Source organism: Elephas maximus, chromosome 9 (assembly GCF_024166365.1).
Source record: "Elephas maximus indicus isolate mEleMax1 chromosome 9, mEleMax1 primary haplotype, whole genome shotgun sequence".
NCBI classification, from domain to species: domain Eukaryota; kingdom Metazoa; phylum Chordata; class Mammalia; order Proboscidea; family Elephantidae; genus Elephas; species Elephas maximus.
Genome location: NC_064827.1, coordinates 61,852,349 through 61,877,575, shown reverse-complemented (window position 1 = coordinate 61,877,575; position 25,227 = coordinate 61,852,349). Strand labels below are relative to the sequence as shown.

Below are 25,227 nucleotides of genomic sequence, written 5' to 3'. Positions count from 1 at the left end.
TGGATTTGAAGCCATCTGGGCCTAGGTGTTTCTTTGTGGGTAGTTTTTTTTTTTAAACAAATTCAGTTTCTATGTGTCTATTGAAATTAGTCTATTCAGATTTTCTATTTCTTTTTGAGTCAGTATTGGTAGTTTGTGTCTTTCTAGAAGTTTATTCATTTCATCTAATTTATTGGCACAAAATTGTTCACAGTATTTCATTACAATCCTATTTCTGTAAGGTTGGTAGTAATGCCTCTTCTATCTGGTTTTAGGAATCTGAGTCTTACTTATCCTCTATATCTTAACCTTTCTTCTAAACTGCCATAACCTTACTATCTGTGCTATATTTTGGGTAGTTTCTTCAACTCTTTCTTAAAATTACTAATTCTCTCTTTGCCTAGGTCTAACCCAATATATTTTTTTATTTCAACACTTATTTTTTTCATTTCTTGAAGTTCTTTTTGTTTTATATTCATTTATTTTAGACTTTTCTTCTTTTATCATACAAGCATTTAAAGCTATAAAATTTTATCTAAGCATTACTTTATCTGCAGCCCACAAATTGTGATGTTATGTTTTTATTTTCAATCGGTTCAAAATGTGATTTCTTCCTTGGTTCATGGGTTACTTAGTAGTGTGTTAATTTCCAAGTATTTAGAAATTTTCTATGAATCTATCTATAACTGATTTATAATTTAATTCTGTTACGGACAGAGAACATACTCTGCATGATTTCAATCCTCTTAAATTAACTGAGACTTGTTTTATGGCCCAGCATATGGTCTGCCTTGGTAAATATTCCATGTGTACTTGGAAAGAATGTACATTCTGAGCTGTTGTACAAATGTTAATTAGGTCAAGCTGAATAGTGTTAAGTCTTCCTTATCCCTATTGATTTTCTGTGTGCTTGTTCTCTAAATTACTAAGAGAGAAGCATTGAAATCTCCAATTATAATTGTGGATTTGCTATTTTTCCTTTTAGTTTTGTGATTTTTGCTTCATGTACTTTTATTATTAAGCTCCATTATTAAGTGCACACACACTTAAGACTTTTATGTCTTCTTGATGAATTGGCCCTTTCATTCATTATAAAATTTGCCTTTTTTTTTTTTGATGAATTGGCCCTTTTATTCATTATAAAATTTCCCTTTTTATTCCTGTTAAAAGTTCTTCTGTGGAAGTCTACTTTATCTGATATTAATAGCCACTCCAGGTTTCTTATGATTAATATTTGTATAATGTATCTTTTTCTCATCCTTTTACTTTCAACCTTTCTGGGTCTTTATTCTTAAAGTGCGGTTCTTGTAGACAGCATATAGTTGAATCTTACTTTTCATCCAGTTTGACAATCTCTCTCTTTTAATTGTAATGTTTAGACCATCTCCATTTAATGTAATTATCAAGATGGCTGGGTTTCAATCTACTATCTTGCTGTTTGTTTTCTATTTGGCCTATTTGTTCTTTGTTCCCTTTTTCCTCTTTGTCTTTTCCTGCCTTATTTTGGACTGAGTATTTTTTACCATTTCATTTATCTCCACTGGAGGGTTAGTGGGTTATCACCTCTATTGGTTGGTTTTGTATTTTTAGTGGCTTCGGTAAGGTTCACAATATACAACTTTAACTTATCAGTCTACCATCAGATATACTATTTCATACATAATGCTGAAACATTATTATGCTACACTTCCATTCTTCCTCCTATCCTTTGTGTTTTTGTTGCCATACATTTTTTTCTCCATATATAACATACCCCACAATATATTGTTTTAAATAGTCAATTATCTTTTAAGGAAATTGAAAATGAGAAAAATATATTTTATATTTACCCTTATCATTACCATTTTCAGCACTTTTCATTCCTTTGTAAGATCTAGGTTTATATCTGGTATACTTCTACTTCTGCCTGAAGAACACCCTTTGACATGTATTGTTGTGTAGGTCTTTTGATAAACGATTCTCTTCACTTTTGTTTGTCTTCAAAGGTCTTTATTTCACCTTCATTTTTATTTCCTTTGAGTATAAAATTCTAGATTGCCAGGTTCTCCCCCTGCCACCACCCCACTCCCTTCAACCCTTTAAAGATATTATCCCATTATCTTCTGGCTTCTTTAGTTTCTGATGAGAAGTTCTTTATTCCCTTTACCATTGTTTTCTGCCCTTCTTTGCATCAATTGAATATTTTTTATAATTTCATCTGCTGTATTGATGTATTAGCTAGATGTCTTTGTTTTGTTATTTTAGTGGTTGATTTAGGGTTTACAGTCTACATATTTAACTTATCACAATCTATCTTCAAGTGATATTATACCACTTTATGTTTAGTATAAGAATCTTATAATAGTATAGTTTCATTTCTCCCCTCCCAACCTTTGTGCTACTATGTCATACATTTTGCTTTTACATAGGTTATAAACCCCATAATGCAAGGTTGTTTTTGCTTTAAAAGTCAGTTATCTTTGAAAGAGAATTAAATAAGAAACAACATATATGATTATCCATGTAGCTATCATTTCTAGTGTTTTGCATTCCTTTGTTTAGATCCTTATTTCGATGTGGTATCATTTTCCTTCTGCCTGAAAGACTTCCTTTAACATTTCTCATAGTGCAAATATGCTGCTGAAGAATTCTTTCAGCTTCTGAATGTCTGAAAAAGTCTTAACTTCATTTTCATTTCTAAGAGATATTTTCACTGGATTTAGAATTCTAGGGTGACAGTTTTTATTTTCTCTTCAGTACTTCAAAGATGTGTTGCATTATCTTTTCATTTGCATCACTGATGATGAGAAATCTGCTGTCATCTTTCTCTTTGTTTTTCTGTATATATACCATATCTTTTTTTCTCTGGCTTCTTTTAGGTTTGCTCTTTATTACTAATTTTGAGCAATTCAATTATAATGAGACTTGGTGTAGTTTTATTCACTTTTCATGTGGGTTTTGGAAAAATTTTGGCCATTATTCTTCAAATATTTTTTGTTTCCTTTCTTTCTCTGTTCTCCTTCAGGGATTCCAATTACATGTATATCAAGATGCTTGGAATTGTCCCACAGCTCATGGATGCTCTTTTTTTTTTTTTTAATTCTCTCTCTCTGTTTAATTTTGGATAGTTACTATCATTATGTCTTCAAGTTCACATATTTTCATCTCTAATGTATAATATGCCTATCCAATATATTTTTTATCTTACACATTGTGGTTTTATCTCCAGAAGTCCAATTTGGGAGCTTTTTTGTTCGTTTGTTGGGTTTTTTTCTTTTTTGATTGTGGTAAAACGTATAAAATTTGCCATTTTAACAATTTTTGAGTGTACAATTCAGTAGCATTGATTACATCACAGTGTGTGCAACCCTCACCACTATCTATTTACAAAAGATTTTTATCATCCCAAATAGAATCTCTGTACCCATTAAGCAATAATTCCCCATTCTCCGCTCCCATCAGCTCCTAGTAATCCCTAATCTACTTTCTGTCTCTATGTATTTGCCTATTTTAGATATTTCACATAAGTGGAATCATACAATATTTTTTATTTTGTCTCTGACTTATTTCACTTAGCATAATTTTGGCCATTTTCAATGTTTTTATGATTTGTTTATCCCTGTCTTATCATGTATCAGAACTTCATTCCTTTTTATGGATGAATAATATTTCATTGAATGAATATACCAAACTTTGTTTATCCATTCATCTGTTCATGGACGCTTGGGTTGTTTCCACCTTTTGGCTATTGTGAATAATGCTGCAATGAACACTGGTATACAAGAATCTGAGTCCCTGCTCTCAATCCTTTTGGGTATATACCTAAAAAAAATAACCATAACATTGCCATTGAGCTGATTCCAACTCATAGTGACCCTATCGGACAGAGTAGAACTGCCCCATAGGGTTTCCAAGGACAGGCTGATGGATTCAAACTGTCGACCTTTTGGTTACCAGCCAAGCTCTTAACCACTGTGCCACCAGGGCTTTGCGGGTATATACCTAGAAGTGGAATTTCTGGGTCAGATGGTAAGTTTATGTTTAACTCTTTGAGGAACTGCCATACTGTTTTCCATAGCAGCTGCACTATTTTACATTTCAATTTGGGTGTGTTTTGTTTTTTAAATATCTTTCATATCTATGCTTAACTTTTTAAACTTATTGAATGTAGTTATATAACTATTTAAATGTCCCTGTCTCGTATTCTAATGTCTGTGGTCATTGTGAGTCTGAATTGACTTGACGGCAATGAGTTTGGTTTTTTTTGTATCAGTTCTAGGTTGGTTTTAATTCATTCATTCTTTAAGGGATATATTTTCCCGCTTCTTTGCATGCCTGATAATTTTTGTTTAGATGCCAGACACTGTGAATTTTATTTGTTGGGTTCTGGATATTTTGTATTTCTATAAATATTCGTAAGCTTTGTTCTGGGATCCAGTTAAGTTACTTGGGAACAGTTTGATCATTTTGGGTCTTGCTTTTAAGATTTGTTGGGTAGGATTACAGCAGTGGTTGGTCAGTCTAGGGCTAATTACTCCCTACTTTTGAGGCAAGACCTTTCTACGTACTCTACCCTATGAATCCTGAGGTTTTTCTAGTCCAACTGGTGGAAACGGGCACTATTTTGAGCTCTGTGCAAGCACCAGTTACCATTACCTCTAATATTGTCAGGTGAGTTTTTTTCCAGCCTCAGGTGGTTTTATCACACGCATAAGCGCATCAGTACTCAGCTGAATATTTGAAAAGGACAATCTTCAGATCTCTGGTGTTCCCTCTTTGTGTAGCTCCCTACTTTCAAGTACCCTATCATAAAAATTCTAGCCACCTTGGTCTCTCTGGACTCTCGGCTCCATTTCCTCAACTCAGCAAGTCTGTTGGGCTCCATCTGGGTTCCCCTCCCTGCACCACAGTCTGGAAATTCTCAAGACAGCAAGTTGGGGTTTACGTTGTTTGTTCCTGTCTCTCAGAGATCACCGCCCTTCTTTGCCTGACATACAGCACCTTCAGTATCATTGTTTTATATATTTTGCCTATTATTTAATTGTTTCAGGTACAGGGTAAATCTGACCGTTCAAATTGGCAGGAAGTAGAAGACATAACTGCTTTTTCTCCTGGATATGGGTCCCATGTTCCTGTTTCTTACTATGTCTAGTAATATTTGGATGCTAGAAACTGTAAATTTTACATAATTGGATTTTACATATTGTCATATTTCTTTAATGAATGTTAGAACTTCTTTCTAGCACCCACAGCCTCTTTGAACTCCAATCTCTGTCTCAACTCAGCAAGATTGCCAGGCTCTGTTTCGGTTCTCCTCCACTCATTGTGGAAACCCTGGTGGCATAGTGATTAAAAGCTATGGCTGCTAACCAAAAGGTCAGCAGCTCAAGTCCACCAGGTGCTCCTTAGAAACCATATGGGACAGTTCTACTCTGTCCTATAGGGTTGCTATGAGTTGGAATTGACTCAACTGCAACAGATTTGATTTCTGGTTTTCCACTCTCTGCAGTCCATAAATTGTCTCCAGGCGGAAAGCCCAAGAGATGGTGGTACTCATCTCATTTTTTCCCCTCTCTTAGGGGTCACGGTCCTGTGCTGCCTGTTCTGTCTGAAAGTTGTTTCATATATTGTGTCTAGTTTTTTTGTTGTTACAGCAGGAGGGAATTCTGGGCCCTTTTATTCCCTTATGGTCCGAAATGGAAATTTCAATTTATTTTCAGATCTGCTAGATCATTTTGATATCAATTAGTATCTTGTTGCTTATTCATTTTTATAATTCTCTTTTTTTCTTATAAACATTTCATATAATCAGTGTATAATCTACCATCTAAAGTCCCTGGTATCTAAATATTTTGTTGGTTGTTTCTACCTATGCTCACTCATGGGGATTTATTTCCTTAAGTGGTTGGTGATTTTTTTTTTTTTTTTTTAATGAACACATATTTAATTGACCTTAATCTGCAAAAAATTTGAACATTTGCCGATATTTGGATATTTCCCTTCAGGAATTATTAGCATATTATTCTGCAAGGAACCAGAAGATGTTACTGACCTAGAACTTTTTTAGTCCCCTTTCAGGGTTCCCTCCTTAACAGAAGATTCTTCAGTTCATCTATCTTTTCCCTTCCTTCCTTAATAATCATATCAACATTTGCCCTCAGGGAGAACTCTGCTTTTCATATATGCTTACTTCTTTCAGCTCCCATTTCACTTTTCCTTTTTTTGGTCCCATGGATGTCTCTCTTTCTTCTTCCAAGTACATTGGGTCTTTTATACTTGATCTTTTATAGATACCCTAAACACACTACCCACAACTCCAAGGCTTCAACAATAAACTCTATTTATAAGGCCTTTAAATATATACGGGCCCTGGTGGAGAAATGGTTAAGCATTTGGCTGCCAACCAAAAGGTCGGCAGTTCAAATCCACCAGCTACTCCTTGGAAACCCTATGGGGCAGTTCTACTCTGTCCTATAGAGTCACTATGAGTCGGAATCGACTCAATGGCAATGAGTTTTTAAATATATACCTCCGGCTTTAACATTCTCCCCATATTTTAAGTCCCACATTCCCAACTGCTTATTGGACATGCCCACCTGGACATATGTCAAATTTACACTCAATAGATCTAAATTTAAATACATCTTTCTGTTCTGTCTCTACATATCAAAGAACTTTTTCTTCTATTCACAAACCTGAAATATTTTAAGTTTGAAGAGATCTTAAGAGCCCATTTTACAAACAGGGAAATAGAGGACCAAGGACATTAAATAACTTTTTGCTTAGTACTCCGAATTAATTTCCCTGAAATATTTTCATTATCTTCCTTTCTGCCCAAAAGACTTCAGTGTTTTCCCAGTGTTTACAAGATTTTAGCTTAGCACTTAAGGGTTGACAAAATTTGGTTTTATAGTCCACTATTCTCATATTGGGTTGCTATGAATTGGAATTGACTCAACAGCAACGAGTTTGGTTTGGTTTTGGTTCATCTCCACATGTGAACCCCCTGCTACAGCCAAGTGAATCTATCCCCCAAAATTTTACTCTTCCTCATATCATTCAGCAAAGAAGACATCCTCCTCTCCATCTACTAAAATCCTACCCCTCCCTCAAAATCTAGCTTAATTATTAAATTAAAATTAATAATTAAATTATCTATCTGAAATTTCCGGCATTAGTGATTTGTAAATTCACAGAACATTTATTAAATCCTGCCTTATTCTGTGATTATTTTTCTTTCTATTTTATATTCTCTCAAAGTTTTTCCCAGCAGAAAGTGCCTGTTCTGTTTCCCACCATGTTTAGCACAGTACCTGGCACTTGAAAAATGCTTGGTGAAGGTGGCTGAAAGAAGTAAACTCAAGAGCTCCTTACCTTGGTGATGTCCGTGTGATCTTTGAGACCGTTGGTCATGCACCAATATCGCCACACATTCAGGGCGTACCGCGTGGCTTTGGTAGTATTTGGGCTCACTGCACTGGTACACAGATCATTCAAGTCATCGTTAATATTAAATACAGGAAATTTGTTGAGCTTAGTAGAATAGGCTAGAAACAAAAACAATAAAGGCATTAAAATAATTTGCTGTTCCCTCTTCCGTAGAAAATTACATCTTGGGGTCTTGTTAAATAACAAAGAACTCCAAACAACTAACATTTAAAAAAATTAAATTTGTATGAAGCATACACGTATCAGGATAAAGTAGGGAACAATATTTCCAGCATAGAATCAATGCGGTAACCTTGAATTTAATGCCAACAATTTTGCCATAGGTACTAATTAATGCATTAATGCAGACATTCCAACAATCACGGGGAGAAAAATTAACACAGAAAAATACTCTAAGAACATTCTCTCTAAATTTTTTACTAGAAAAAAATAGCACTTCTATTAATAACAAGGAAAAAAAAAAAGGATGAGAAGAAGGAAGAAAAATTTACACATCCTTTCTCTTTACCCTTATAACATGAAGCACCATAATTTCTCTGTAATATACAGTATCAAATGTCTTATAAGCCATCTTGGGCAACCTAGAATTAAATGGTGGTAGCATGTTTCTTTAATTCCCCTCATAAATTAATAAAGAGAGAAATAATTAAATCCTGACTCCACAACCAACCTATCAACCAGCTTAGAATCAGAATGGAAGTTTAAGTGAGAAAAAATATTAGGGGAAAGAGGAAGGAATACTCCAGAAGGGTTCATATCTCCTCAGAGGAAAGAGAACAGATTTTAAATTGCCAAAATTACTTCAAATGAAGACTACTCTTTCTCAATGTGACCACTGCTTGTCAAAGAGATAAACCAAGTCCAAATCATTAGCTGGTCTTTCTTTATACTTGTGATCCACTAAAACCAGACTTAACCTACTCAAACTGAATTTGGTGTCTTTAGAATAGAAAAAGAAGTATCAAAGTAAATCACTTAAGTGTCTTGCACAAAGTAAAAACACTGCCAATCTGTACTTATCTAACAGTTCTGATTCTCTCTGGAATGTTTCAGCATTCAAACAAGGAACTAACTGGCTAGGTCTCTGAGAAAAAGCAAAATGAAAAGTTAATGCAATTACCCAAGTGATTTTCAAACTTGGTTTCACTTTACCTAACTCACCTCACCTTTTACTTCTCTCACTGAGGAACTCCTCTGTACCAAACCACCAGCCCCCAGCATCTGCCTGCACCCAGGACATCCACACCATACCTTCCCTAGACTTGACCCTAGTATTCTCCCCCATGGTCTATGAGCCAATTGAAATATTGTCCTTTTTTCAAATCTAATTCCAAACTCCCTTCTATATAACCTTTCCCCACATTAATGTAACTTCCTGTTCTCTCCTTGTATTTGTCTCACATTTGCTTCACTATTTCTTAGGAATATGTTCTAATCGTGACATGGAAGTTTCTTCAATTGGTTTATATGTTCCTTACAAGCAATGACCATGTCTTCACTCTTTAAATCTTGGTCCTGCCTAGAAGTTAAATACACAATTTGCTTTAATAAATGCTTATAGCAAGAGAAGAATAAGCATTGCTGGGAACAGTATCTGAAGCAACTGGGTCAGGTAGCTCAAGTCCTCTCACCACTCCATAAACCTAGATAAAACAAAACAAAACAAACCCGTTGCCGTCAAGTTGATTCCGACTCATAGTGACCCTATAGGACAGAGCAGAACTGCCCCATAGGGTTTCCAACGAGTGCCTGGTGGATTCAAACCACTGACCTTTTGGTTAGCAGCCAAACTCTTATCAACTATGCCACCAGGGTTTCCATAAACCTAGATAACTGGTATTATTTGTAGGACTTGCTTGATACTAATAAAATGATTCTAGTATGAGATTTATTATTATATCCAGTACTAATTGTATGCCTACAATGTGCCAAGAGGTTTTACATAAATTATCTGTAATCTATAAACAACCTCATTGTCATATCTATTTTATAGATAAGAAAACTGACGCTCATACATTTAAATAACTTCATACATTCATCCATCCAATATTTACCAAGGTATCATCTCAGTGCCAGGCACAATGCTTTCCCAAAGCCATGGAGTTACTAAGTGGTAGAGCAGGGACTGGTCCTGGGTTCCTCTGACACCCTACACTTGCCTTTATAACAACAGAATCAGGTATTACAGGATGAAGTTCTTAATAAAGAATGCAATTTAGATATTAGCCACTTGAGCTTATGAAAAATATACTGGCCCCCAAAATTTACTCAGATTAACCTCCAATGAGAAGGACTAAATCTGCTTTCTTTAGGTGACAGTTCTACTCTGTCCTATAGGATTGCTATGAGTCAGAATTGACTCGACTGCACTGGGTTCACTGGGTTTTTAGGTGACCACTATAGTTTCAGATTGGATGATTAATTTTAATTATTACATTAAACAATTACATGACCTTAAAATCATTTCATTTGTTCTTCATTTTTATTACAAAACAGACACTGTGCCTTTAGAGTGGAAATCAAAATCCTAGTACATATAGACATGGTAAAGAATGCTTGTGTACTCACGTAATGGGAAAGAAATTGTATGAAAATGAGTAAATGTCATACATGGATCCTTCATGATTATATTTACAGATTAAATATATTTACTTAATAAAGTGCTTTTTTAAAACTTTGGGTAGAAGTTGTATTATGCTACAGATGAAAATCTAGGGGGACTACTGTGATAAGCCCTGGTGGTGTGGTGGTTAAAAGCTGTGGCTGCTAACCAAAAGGTCAGCAGTTTGAATCCATCAGTTGCTCCTTGGAAACCCTATGTAGCTGTTCTACTCTGCCCTATAGGGTCCCTGTGATTTGGAATTGACTCAACAGCAATGGGTTGTGTTTTTTTGGATTTAACATGATGAGAAACAAATAACAGTAAGAACTCGTACCAGAAGACAGAAAAAGGAAGGGACTACTAAAGAAGGACCCCTGTTGGTGCAATGGTTAAATGCTGGCTCCTAACCGAAAGGCAAGTGGTTCGAGCCTACCCAGCAGCATTCTAGGAGAAAGGCCTAGCAATCTGCTCCTGTAAAGATTATAGCCCAGATTTGAATCTCCACGGCGTTGGGATTCATGGACTGTCAAGTAGGAATACACAAAGAAGACACATATATATTAGAGATATCTTGGTGAAATTTCTGAGTCAAAATCAACTCGAAGGCATCCAACAATAACAACACTAAATAAGTGAAATGTCAGGACGAGGTGGGCGTGGGCTATGGGGTGGGAATAGCGTAATGAAGGACAGCCAGATCTGAACAACTATCCTGTTTTCTGTATGTAGTTACCATTTACATCATTTACCAACAGCTCAGTTGTTGACAAGTACGGTTGTATAAAATGAGGAAAATCTGCTGTGGAAGGCTACACTCGGCACCTGAGAGAGAACAGAGGGCATTACATCAGGTAACTCGGGGAAGCCTGCCATGGATTGAATTGTGTCTCCCTAAAATATCTTTCAACTTGGCTAGGTCATGATTCCCAGTGTCATATAATTGTGCAACATTTTGCCATCTGATTTGATTACCCTAAAACTATGTGCTGTAAATCTTATCACTATGATGTAATGAGATGGATTAGTGGCAGTTCTACTGACGAGACTATAAGATCAGATAGTGTCTTAAACCAATCTCTTTTGAGATATAAAAGACAGAAGGGAGTGGAGAGACATGGGGGCCTCATACCACCTGAGGTTCCTGGGCGGAGAAGCTCCTAGACCAAAGGAAGATTGATGGTATGGGCTTTCCCACAGACTTGACAGAGAGAGAAAGCCTTCCCCTGGAGCTGACATGCTGAATTTGAACTCGTAGCCTACTAGAATGTGAGAATAAATGTTTGTTAAAGCCATCCACTTGTGATATTTCTGTTGCAGCAGCATTAGATAACCAAGACAAAGCCCCATTGAGTACAGAGAGAGGAAAGAAAAAAGAAACTGAGAAAAGCAATGAAACTCCTGAATGTACGCCATCTCCCAGGTAACACCTGCCCTGTTTCTGTAGTTAAGAGTGTTCCCAGTTTCCCAGCTTGTTTCCAGCTTATACTCTCTGAAGGGAGCCTATGCATGAGCACCGCTTTGGCCACTCATTACTATTACTATTGTTTCCTGCAGAAATGAGCTCTGTCCAGATGTATCAAACAGGAACCTTTTATGATTTCTAAGAAAATCTTTATCTGGTACCAATAATGGTCAATGTAGCCTTTCATTTTAAAATGTGAGCAGACAAAAAGCATCACCAGGCAATTGGGGAAAAGCAACAGCGTGAAAGCCACCAAGAAACACAAGCAGAGCAACTAACTCCACATTCCCTCCCACACCTCCAGAAAATGGAGTCAATTAAGAAAACTTTTAAAACATCACAAACATCCCCCCCCTCCAAAAAAAAAATCACTAGAGAAATCTGAGAGGACACTGTATCCTTAAGACAAGAACAGGCTTCATGGGAAAAGGATAAATAGAACAAGAAAGACCCCCAAAATGACTGGAAAAAAAAAAATTTTTTTTAAGTACCTAATAGAAGGGCCGAATATCAGAATGAACATTGGCTAAAGGCAAATCTGTGATCTGGAAGAATTTCCCCAAAAGGATAAACAAAATAGTAAAAATTTTAAAATTATGAGGGTGAAGTTAAGAGACATAGAGGACAGAGCCAGGAGATTCAATATCCATCTTATAAGAACTCAAAAGAAAAAATAGGTAATAGGATAAAAAAAATCGAAGAAATAATATTTTTAAAAGTTTCAAAAGATTTGAATCTATGCCATATGTAAAACTTAAATGATGGGAAGAGGGCTTCCACTTATGGCTATGATGAAGTAGCTGGTATTATATTGTCCTTCCTGTTGACAGCAAAGCTAGATACAATGCACAGAATGACCAAAATAGCTGGAACTGAGGGAAAAGACCCTGGAGAGAAGGGACGTGCACAGAGGTAAGTGCTGCATTGGTCACTGTGTTTTTCTCTTAGGGCACGTGCTGGCTTGTAGAGTTCAGGACATACAGCCCAAACAGAAAGCAGCAGCCTGAAATCTGTAGCAATCTCAGAGAGATGGAAATGCAGGTATTTACGTACAGGGATATCAAGCAGCCAATACTTCAGGAAGCGAGATCCTGGAGGAAAGGGAACTGTAGAAAAGTGAGCCAACATTCTACCTGCAATTTTCCTTCCGGGAATTGCGGACTTGTAAGCTATGTATGCACAGTCAAGATGCAGAGAAACCATGCAGAAAGCAGAAATTGCCAAGAGGCAATTTCATGGCTCATAGGAGTTATAATTGTAATTCAGGACCTGCCAAGGGGATAATAATTTAAGACCCAGTAAGGGCTTGACTAAGAGTAAGGGAAAGGGAAACTGGAAATAGACCAGTCTCAACTAGATTAAAGTGATCTGCCCTTCTTATTTCCTTGCTAGAAGAAATTTTAGTATTTTCTGGAGGAAGATAACCATCTTCAACAAGTTTTCATACACAATGATCATCATTTAATAACAAATTAACAGGAACACCATAAAACAAGATCAACTGAATAAAAAAGATAAAAACCAGGCAATATAAACAAACCTATATATAGGTAATCTGGAGTCTCTAGGTGATACAAATGGTTAATGTGCTTGGCTGCTAATTGAAAGATTGGAGGTTCGAGTTTACCCAGAGGCATCTTGGGAAGAAAATCCTGGCAATCTACTTTCAAAAAATCAGCCATTGAAAACCCTATGGAGCACAGCTCTGCTCTGATATACATGGGGTCACCACGAGTTGGAGTCGACTTCATGACAACTGGTTTACTGGTTGATCCTTTGCTGAATGTATTAGTTATATATTTCTGTGTAACAAATTATCCAAAATTTAGTAGCTTAAAACAATAAAAAATGTGTATTATATTAACTGTTCCAAGAAATTATGAAAAGAACAGAAAATACAGTAAAAAATGTAGAAGAAAGGAAACAACACAAATAAGGACAGAGGTCAATGAATTAGGAAAAGAAATTTACCAATAAAAAAAAGCAATGCCAAAAGATGAATTTTGCAATACTATCAAAATCGATAAACTAGCAAGAAAGAATAAAAGAGAAAGCACAAATTATTACACCAGGAATGAAAAGGAGGTTATCCCTACAGATCCCACAGATACTTAAATGACAGTAAAAGAGATTATGATAGCTTTATGCCAATAAATTTGAAAATTTAGATACAACAAATACCTAGAAAAACCATAATTTACCAAAACTGAAGAAGAAATGTTAAATCTGAATAGTCCTAGATCCATTAAAGAAACTGAACCTATAATTAAGAACTTTTCCATAATTAAGAACCTTTTCATAAAGAGAACTTCAGATTTAGATGGCTTCTCCGGTAAATTCTTCTAACGTGGAAGAACAAATCATGGCAATCTTACAAAATACTGTTAGAAAATAGGAAAAGAGGAAATATTACCCAAATTCTCTTTTATTTTTAGGTAAGCATATCTTTTGTATAAAAGCATGACAAGAACAATAAAATAAAGAAAAATTATAGGCCAACACAGCTCATAAACATAGACACAAAAATCCTAAACAGAATATGAGCAAATGAAATCCCTACTTCACACTACACACATACACAATTCCAAAGGGATTATAGACCTAAAAGTGAAAAATAAAACAATAAACCTTCTAGAAGAAAACATAGAACATGTTTACGACCTTAAAACAGCCACACATTTCTAAATAGGACATAAAAATTACTACTCCAAAGTTAAAGATTGAAAAATTGGATTTCATTAAAATTAAAACCATTTATCAAAATATGCCAAAAAAGTGGGTGAAAAGGCAAGCCATGAAGTAGGAAAAGGTATTTGCACTGCATTTATCTGACAAATCAATTCAAAGATAGATTATCCAATTAAAAAATGGGTAAAACTTGAGTAGGCACTGAATAAAAAAGGAAATCTATGTGGCCAATAAGCATATTGAAAAGGTACCCTATCAATATCATTAATTTTCCAGGAAAAACAAATTAAAATACACCTACGCAATGTCTGTGGGAGTGTCAAACACTTTGGAAACTAATTGGCAGTATCTACTAAAGTTGAAAGGAGTCCTGGGGTGGCACAAATGGTTAAGCGCTCGACTATAGCTGAAAGGGTTGGCAGTTCGAACCCACCCCGAGATGCCTCAGAAGAGATGCCTGGCAACTTGCTTCCAAATGTCACAGCCTTGAAAACCCTACGGAGCAGTTCTACTCTGCATGTGTGCGGTCGCCATGAGTCAGAATCAACTCGATGACAACTAACGACGACTAAAATTGAACATATGCCTATCCTATGACCTGGCAATTCTACACCTGGTATATTCAAAAGAAACGTATATGTATGTGTACCAAAGGCAGTTATGTACAAAAATGTTCATAATTGCATTATTTTTAATATCCCTAAACTGGAAACAGCTCCATGTTTATAAACAAAGAATGGATATAAAATTGTAAAATATTTATACTATGAATTATTATACAATAATGAAAAGGAATGAGAAAAGGAATGGACTACTAGAATCAATGATACGCAAAAACATAAATGAGTCCCACAAACATAATTTTAAGCAAGAGAAGCCAGATACAAAAGAGTATATATTGAAAAAGTCCACTTACATAATTCAAAAGCAGACAGAATGACTATGATGAATACAGTGGTTATAGTCAATACAGTGGTTACCTTAAGGAGGTAACAACAGGGAGGGCACATGAGGGAAGGTTCTGGGGTTCAGGTAATGCTCTCTTCATCTGGGTTGTGGTCACAACAATGTTTGCTTTGTAAAAATGAATCAAGCTGTATACTAATTATTTTGCACTTTTTTTGTTGTCACAGTTCAATTAAAAAAAAAACTAAAAACAAAACCAAACCCTTAAAATCATAATAGTATAAATAAACCCAAAGCCCTGGTATTGCAGTGGATAAGAGATTGGCTGCTAACCAAAAGGTCAGCAGTTCAAATCCACCAGCTGCTCCTTGGAAACCCTATGGGGCAATTCCACTCTGTCCTGTAGGGTCCCTATTAGTTGGAATCGACTTGACGCCAACAGATTTGGTTTTTATAAATGCAGTGTATTATACCATGTACTTGGAAGGCTAAGATGTTTAATTTCTTCAAATAATCTTTAAATTCAATGTAATTCTAAGTAAAATTCCTCTTTTTTTGTGGTTAAGGAGCCCTGGTGGCACAGTGGTTAAAGCACTTGGCTGCTCACCAAAGGTCAGCATTTCAAACCTCCAAGCACTCCATGGGAGAAAGATTTGGCAATCTGCTTCAATAAAGATTTACAGCCTTGGCTACTGGTCTGACAGAGACTAGAAGAACCCCCCCGAGACTATGCCCCTGGACACCCTGCTAACTCAGAGCTGAAATCACTCCTGAAGTCCACCTTTCAGCCAAAAATTAGACGAGCCCATAAAATAATAACACACACAAGGAATGAGACCAAATGGGCAACACCTGCCAAAAAGCAAAGATGAGACATCAGGGACAGGAAACCTGGACAAGTAGACACGGGAAACCTAGGGCGTAAAGAGAAAGGGGAGAGTGCTGACACATTGAGGGCATTGCAACCAGTGTCACAAAACAATCTGTTCATAAATTTTTGAATGAGAAAACTAATTTGCACTGCAAACTTTCACCTAAAACACATACACACACACACAAAAAAAAATTTAACGCCTTGGAAACCCTATGGGGCAGTTCTCCTCTGTCCTATAGGGTCATTATGAGTTGGAATTGACCTTACTGCAACAGGTTTAGGGTTTTTTTTGTTTGTTCGTTTGTTTTTGTGGTTACTTGTCAGGTTGATTCTGAAGTTTATTTGGGAGAGTAAATGAATATGGGAAGAAAGGGAATTTTGAAAATGATAATTGGAAGACTTTGTCCTAAAAGATATAAACACGTTCTATAACACCGTAATAATTCAGTGAGCAGTAGAATAAATTTTAAACTGTTTTAAGTTACTGGTAAAGAGATAGACAGTGCTACGGAAGAAAGTCAAGAAAAGGTCTGTGTAAATATGTAAATTGTAATAAAGTGTCCAACACAAATTGTTGGAGAAAAGAGGGACTCTTCAATAAATGATTTGGAATAACCGGCTATACTGCTGGAAAACAAAAACAAAGGCAAATGTAGATTCCTATTTCATACCACACACACACACACACACACACACACATTTCTAAATGTTTCTTTTTTAAAAAAGCTGTTTTCATAAAGAGACGATTTGCATGATTTTGGGAGTGAGGAAAGCCTTCCTCTGCATGATACAACCCAGAAGGTATAAAAATAGATTCATAGATTGGACTACATAAAAAATTTTAAAATTCTACTTTGAATAAATCTTAAAAGACAAGAGACAAAAAATACAATTAAAATAATAATAAAGACAATAGACAGACCTGGAGAAAACACCTATAAAATTTTAAAATGACAAAAGACATATAGAAAGCTCTACAAATCAACGGTACAAAGATAGCTCACTAGGAAATAGGCCAAGGAATGACAGGCTATTATTCATAGGAGAATTACAAATAACAAGAAGCATTAATATTAATCAGACATTATAATGAAAATGAAATATATTTCACTTATCAGATTGGCAAAATGCAAAAAGGCCCATATCTAAATGTTGGCCAGGATGTGGGGAACTTGCACTCTTAGCCAGTATTGGATGAATGTCAACATCAGTATAACTTTTGGGGGAATAATTTGCTGCTTCCCAGCTAAATGCAGAAATACACCATGTGCCAAGATAAATGAACAAAGACGCTCACCAAAATCCATTCACAGAGGAATGACTAAATAATTATGCATATATTTATATGCAGCCATTAAAAATTGTGCTAGCCTTCCACATGCTAGCACAAAAACAGGTCCATGATATATTATTGAGTTTAAAAAAAAATAAACTTGCTTTAGGAAAATATGAATAGCATGATTCCATTTTTGTGAGAAAAATAAAAATGATTTATAATTATATAGAAAAAATTCGGAAGGCTACACATCACATTGGTTAGTAATTACCTCTGTGGGACTTCAAATTTTACAATATGCATATATTATTTTTACAAGTTATAAAAATCACTAGGAGTTTGAAAGATGTCTATGTAGGCGAAAAAAAATCTTTTATTTGGTCTAGGAATTCCTCTTTTAGAAACTTATCCTAAGGATTTAATTTGATATGTGTATAAAAATGTATGCTCAAGGATGTTCTTTAAGGCAAATTAATAAAAGTGAAAATGTAGAAACCACCTGACTATCCACCAAAAGCATCATAAAATAGATTTTGGTACATCTACGCAATGGAAAGCTATGTAGCTATGTAACAATTACTTTCCAAGGCTATGGATTTTTTAAAAAGTTACAAAATAGTAAATATAGTTTGATTACAAATACAAAAAAAAAAAAAGCCCACCAAAATATTAATAGTATTCTATGGGTAGTACCATTCCTGTGGTTTCCCCCCCGCTTTTTTTTTTTATATCTATAGGGTTGCTATGGTTCAGAATTGACTCAGTGGCAAAGGGTTAGTTTTTTGTTTGGTTTTATAATTATTAGTATTTATCAAATTATTCACAATAAATATTTGCCTTACCTTTAAAAAACATTATCTATTTTAAAAAAGCAAATGCTCATCTTGTTTTTTGAAATAGTTCAGCCTAAAGATGTCTGTCATAAAATTCAGTGTTTTAAAAATTATCTTTTGAAGTACTATATTATCAACATTAAGTATCTTATATATTAGCCATTTAGTCATTTGAAATCTTTTTAGAAAAAACAATTATGAATAAATTAAACTTTTTAACAAAAGAAAACATTTTCTGATTTTTAGGCTAAATATTATTCAACTTCAGCTCTAATATTCCTCCCCTATCAAGGAAGTAAAACTTGTCACATTTTTAAGTAAGTAACTTACAAACACATTTAAAGACAGGCTCCTTGTTTCTATGAAAACATAAAGGAAGTTCCAGCTATAAAAAATTTTAAACAAAATTAAATACTATCATATTAAAATAGAGTGGTTGTTTCTATGTGGAACATTCATTTTTCTATGAGTAAAGACTTTGGTAGATTATTCAGATATGAAAGAAATAACTACATTTCTGCAAAGTAATTGAGACAAAATGTTATATTTTCAGTTTTAACATAAATATTTTCTTTATTAAATTATTTTAGTAATATAACAACTGCTAACCTTTGGTCAGCAGCCAAGCTCTTAACCACTGGTGCCATCAGGGCTCCAGTAGTACCACAACGATATCTGGAATTAACCAACTTGATTATATTTTGAACTGCCATTCCTATTTGCTTGGAGAACATTGGCAAATGTGCCAAATACAATGAATGGCACATGGAGAATCACGTATGAATAAAAAGATTTTCCTACAAATGAGGAACCGGACATGTACTTAGCTTGGTATGACTTCGCACCTATGTAAAAGGCATCTGGCAAAGGGATTGTTGGAGGTAAAGGCAGATGGCCTACAGCGCTCAGACTGAAAGGCAGATAGACAGAAAGTTCATTGTTTGCTATAGAGCTTTCTGCTCCATTAACAGGATTTTCAGGCCTAGAGGTTCGACAGAGGTGGGCTGTGTCTGAGCAGTCACATGCACAAACGCTCCCCTTCCAGAACTGTCCCCCCCTCAGTGGTCAGAGACAATACTGTACGTGGAATGCTCTGCTCACTGTGTGTGATGGTTCACGTTGTGTGTCTACTTGGCTAGGCCATGATTCTCAGTATTAATTATCCTCCATTTTGTGATCTGATGCAAGAGGATTTTCCTTGGGGGTGTGGCCTGCATCCAATATATACGGGTGTTCTGGCAAAACTCTCTCTCACTCCTGCATTCGTCGACTCATCACCATCTGACCTCTAGTTCTTGGGTCATGAACCAACAGCCTCCTGCCTGACCTGCAAATTTTGGGAGTCGCAAGCTCCCACAGCTCCATGAGCCAGCAGCCTTCTGTCTGACGTGCTGATTTTGGGTTTGTCAACCCCTGCAACCACATGAGTCAGGAGAAGCCTTCAGCCTGATGTCTGACCTACAGATTTGGGACTTGTTAGCCTCCACAACTACGTGACAATGGGCTCAAACACAGCAAAGATTGTGAGGATGGTACAGGACCAGGCAGTGTTTTCTTCAATTGGATTGCAACGGACTCAAAGGCACCTAACAACACTACTGAGTGACCCATTTCCTTGAAACAAATCTATGTGTATATATATCTAAATCTATATGCTTCACTGGTTTTGCTCTTCTAGAGAACCCAGACTAAGACACTATGCACTGACCAGATTCTGGGGTCAGTGCACAGTGTCCAGAATTTGATTCAAATTGTGGTCTAACTTGTATTTTAAGTTGTTTGTTGTTAACTACAAAAATCAGCCAGCTTGGCAGAAAACGTTTTATTAAATGAATGAAGACTGGTCATTATACGCAAACACAGACAAAATACTGTGAATAAAGCATGCTCTGGTTATAGAGACATCACTGACACTCATTAGTTGATTTTATTGGATTGTTTTTCTTATTTCCACAGGTTTTAGGCTGTACCAACACAAATATTGAAAACAATAGAAAATTATACCACATTAGAGGCAAACATTATACACATAATGGAATTAACTACTAGGACATAAAACTAGATTTTTATTTAAAGCACAAACACACAGACAAACATGAAGCAAAAACAGTGAGCTGATAAAGATGCAAACATCTTAGTGTAAAAGATCAGTGAGCAGCAAAATAAAAATGAAGTCAACAGTACACTCTTAGGAACAAAGAAATTCTACCACATCAGTACAAACATTAACTGGCAGAGGATTAATTAACCAAGAGCATCACAGTCATACATTTTAACATATTAACATAATTCTCCCTCCATTTCAACTCATTTTTCTCCTTTCTTTTACAAATTATAATTGTAGCAGCTTTAAAAAAAACTTTAAAAATATGATTAGGGTGAAACAGGCACAAATGTGCTTTTTCATGTACATCAGTTAAAAGTCAAGTGGTCAGAAAATATAGAAAAAATGAAAGTCTATCAAATAGGGGAAAAGGCAATTGCATCCTCACAGAATTAGTACTATGTTATTTCATAAAATTTTTTCTATGTATTAATTGTGGTTACTCGATTTCTAAGCAGCTTTCTGATGTTAAATTATACTGGCTGAACTGATAAATCCACATAATTTCTTACTCCCAATTATTATTACAAGAAAGGTGGAAGACTTTATCTGAAGCTGAACACAGCGTTCATTCTACTAAATCACAAACGTCCTTCATTTTAACAAATAAATGAGACACACGTAGTGATTCTGTTGAATCTAAAATGCTTCCATTCATTTTCCCACCAGGTTTCAGGCCTATGGGATTACAGTTACATTTTCAGATCACAATGTAAAAGGTACAAACTATTGCTCACCATAGCGCTAATCTGGCAAATCTGTCTCGCCTTAGCAGTAAAAAAACAGGTGAAAAGTCATGGGGGAAACATATTCTATAAATTAGAAACCTAGCAAATATGTATTATTTGGTTTAAAACTTGCCCTAGGCACAAAGGCCTCAGGACACAGGAAAGAGATGACCCAAAGAGGGAAAATAAATCCAAGAGCAGGATTCAAATCAACAAGCACCCGGTCGAACAGAAATTGTTAATCATTGTTCATCAGGTTATATCACACCATGATCTTTGGTGCCCAAGAGGAATTCTAGGTACAAAGGCTTTCCCTAAAAACAGCCAATGCAGGAATCAAGAAACACTTTTGTCTCTGGAGGTCACTGGACAAAGGGAGAGCTTCTTTAGAAAATGCAAAATGGAATTTCTTTTTATTGCTTTATCACCTCACTGAGGGGCAAATGTTTAAAGCATGTTCTGGAGAAAGGGCTCACAGTTAAAATCTGCCTTTCTTTTTTCCTTAAGCAAAAAGTGGCAGGGGCTCTGATGAATTAGTTCTAATATTCTTAGAATTAAATCAGCAATTTCAGCAGCAACGTCTCCAAACACGGCTCTGGCTGTCGCTATGTATCTGACAGAAACACAAAGAGCCTTTATGTAATTCAGCAGATTATCCCTTTATTAAAGGAATCTTGTAATTACAAACCCATTGAGCAGACATAATGGAAACTCTGTGCTAAGTGAGGAGTTTTGGCATGTTGGTGTAAAAAGGCTCTTTGGGAAGCAGCCTACTTTTCTTAACATTTTATGACAGCTTTCCTCCCATTTTAAAAGTATAAATGTATAAATAAAATATAATGAGATTTCCTCCATGCAGTTTTAACAAAGGATAGTAGAATTAATCCACTCAAACAGTTTTCTCTCTACTTTCAAAGTGTGTTTGGAATTGCTTAGGCAAGGTGGAAACACCAAGAACCAAATTAAAGACAGGTGGGCATGAAAAAATTCTGACGGTCAAAGGCAACCAAGTATGTTAAATAAGTCTATGAAAATACTGAATTATAAAAGTTAATATTTGGAATGCTGAGGTTTCAATTGTCGCTTAAATGTAAAATAAAATTTAAATGTTCTTATTAAATGCAATTGAAACAATAAGCCATGATAACCAAAAAAATAGTGTATGCACCTCACAGTCTTCTGTTATTACATTGTTTAGTCTCAAAATGTCCAGATCCAGAGAAATTATGCTGCTACACTATCATTCTATAGAATTTTGCTGCAAGGGGCTCCAGCATCAGAAAACAAACAAAAAGATCTGAACTTCTATGATACTGGTGAGGAATGAGCTTCTTGGCTCAAGTAGACACATGAGACTATGTGGGTGGCTCCTGTCTGGAGGCGAGATGAGAAGGCAGAAGGGGACAGGAGCTGGCTGAACAGACACAGGGAAGAGGAGGAATGTGCTGTCTTATTACGGGGACAGCAGCTAGGAGTACATAGCAAGGTGTGTAAAACTTTTTGTATGAGAGACTGACTTGATTTGTAAACTTTCACTTGAAGCGCGCACATACATAAAGATTTAAATTTCTAGAGAGGGAAACTTGGAAAGTTTGGAACTCTTGTTTGCTCTTTTTGCAAACGATATTGTTTCAAAGAGCTGGGGTAAGTGTGAAAGAAACGCTGAACTGGCCTGGGATTATACATATGAAATAAGATATTAAAGTTTGGCACCACTTGATGACTACAATATTTCCTTCTGTAGAGGCCATTAAATGCTGGCTCAAAATATTAAACAATGAAGTACATATTTTTGCAAGTCACACATACAAATGTTGACTGGCACAGCCCCTTAGCACAGTTTTTCAGTTTAACTACAGTAAGTGATAGCAGCAATGGTTAACATTTCTACAGAAACACCACAAACGCACATAGGAAAGAGCACCTACAACAACATGCAAAATCTCAACAATGACATCACCGAATATTACACAATGCATAGAAATTGTAATAGTTTTTGGCAAGTTTTTTTTTTTGTAACAAATGCTTTATAAAACAAAAGTTCTTTTGTTATAAATGCTATTTAAAAATTGTAATACAATGGATTGTTGTTATAAAAGTTCAGTTAGATAAAGTTAATCTAGTGGATTAATACTAAACGTGGACCTGCTACTTCATCCAGTATAAACTGTCAGAAATTAACGTCTAGTGGAAGCATACTAAGGTATTTGATTTATAAAACGTAAGAATTACAGAAAGTAAACAGGCATAAAAAATCACTAAAACACAGTACGTACAATTACTGTTAGGATTTCATATTGCTGATGTCTTCCTAATTCTGCTACCACAAATAAATTTATGGGCAAAGATTTTCAAAGCTCTTATTGAAATGAATGTATAATGATGTAAACGCTAATTCCAGTGTAAAACAAAAAAGAACATGAGAAGTCTAGCAAAATTCAACATGCCATAAGAAGACAAATAATTCCATTATACTTTTTTTTTTAATCATCCTCGAATTTGATTTTTTTTCTTCAATCATGATTTGGTAAATATAACCTGAAGGATAAAAATCTGCAAATGTTTTAATATCTATAAATTTCTTTCCAGAAGGATAAACAAGACGATATGAGAGAAAATTTATACTTTGTATTTTGTATCTTCCTACTGTCTCTTTCACTAGTTCTCATTTTCCTTCTCCTTATGATCTCCAAATATATTCATTTTAGAAACATAATTATGTTGATGGAAAAAAAAAAAAACCCATGAGGATATGTCCCAAACCTTCAAGTATGATTTTTAAATATTTTATATTTAAAATATAAACTTTCTTTACACTAAAACAGGATATTGCAGACTCATTCAAAACCAATTAATATGGATGCTATGGAACTGAATACTCAAGTGAATACCAAATTAAGGAAAATCTTACTTTTTAATTCATAATCTATAACTAGAATTCACATACTTTAAGATTATAGTCTGTTTCCATAACTGAAAACTAAATGGAAATGTGGTGGGCTGAGAGATGTTGGTTACAATAAAAAGGAGAACAATTACATTCAGAAATTCTCCTGTCAAATTTCAAAAAAAGTTGCCAAAATCAAAATACAACCCTACACAATGAAACATGAAGATTCGTATGCAGAAATAGTCTATTTTTTTTTTTTTTTAGCTTGAAAAAAAAACCTACTCCTAATGGAAACTTGAGAACTTGAAAAACCATTTCAATTTTGAAAACAATGAGATACTGTAACTCAGTGGAAATGCAGGGTTATTTTTCTTCCCTAACCTCTTATCTATGAATTAGAGGTCAGGGTGTCTGGGGTCTACTCCTGGCTCCTCCCCTAACGAGGCGCATACACCCCAACACTCACTGAATCTCTCTGGCGCTCAGTTTCTTCTTCTGTAAAAAGAAGGGTGGATTAGATCAGATGCTTCCAATCTTGTTTTATACCCCAGCACACCTGAAGAACGTGTAACAGAAGTAACAGTGGCTCATTCAGTCTAGTGAGTCTCAAAGTAGAAAAGTATGAGAATCCCTGGGAAGTCTGTGTTTAGGGACCTGTTCTTTTTGTAATCTCCATCTCCTTGTCCACCCCCACCCCACCCTGGAAGACATGGTGACCTTTATTCTTCACAGCATTGAAAATCACTGGGACAGATGATCTCTTGGGTCCTTTCCAGGTCTAGCCTCTATGAATATAATCCAACAAAGATGGTTTACATTAACACTCTGACCTAATTAATACTCTGATCCCATTAGTATTCTGAACTAATATTCTGATTGTAATTCAGCAAAATTATGGTTTACATAAAAACTCAATTTAAATGTTTTAAAATGATTTTTCTTTTTTTTAAATGAAATCTTCCATACCAAATCAGATCTTTCCCTTAGCTTTGGCAGGCCTTATTGGTCAATCTACAAATAGGCTGGACCAAGAGAAATTTTGAATATTTGTTTAGAAAAGTGAAATCAGAGTTCCTGGCAGTTTACCAATATCATCCCCTCTTTTCTGCTGTTACATCATTAGAAATGCACCAACCAGACAATACAACCAGGATGATTTCTGCAGTGTATTTCTTTATCCTAATCCTATTCTATGGCGAGGCTGGCTTCATTGCTTTGCCTTATTAAAAGCTATGCACTTTTATCATCTCAGCCAGAACCAAGTGGGAAAGAAAAGCATTAAAACACACACACACACACACAATCAACTGCCTTTGTCAATTCCAAAATCAAACCCATTGCTGTTAATTCCAACTCACAGCGACCCTATAAGACAGAGCAGAACTGCCCCATAGGGTGTCCAAGGAGCAGCTGGTGGATTAGAACGGCTGACCTTTTGGTTAGCAGCCGAGCTCTTA

The 25,227-nt window shown here is 35.5% G+C and overlaps 1 protein-coding gene across 4 annotated transcripts in view; it reads right to left on the bottom strand.

Moving 5' to 3' along the window:
- The window catches only part of KIAA1958 (KIAA1958 ortholog), a 164,143-nt gene that overhangs the window by 27,390 nt on the left and 111,526 nt on the right, over positions 1-25,227 (bottom strand). For all 4 annotated transcript variants that reach the window (XM_049895619.1, XM_049895622.1, XM_049895618.1 and 1 more), the window contains one exon: positions 7,333-7,505. In XM_049895619.1, coding sequence (XP_049751576.1) covers positions 7,333-7,505 — 173 coding nt within the window. The remainder of the gene's footprint in view (positions 1-7,332; positions 7,506-25,227) is intronic.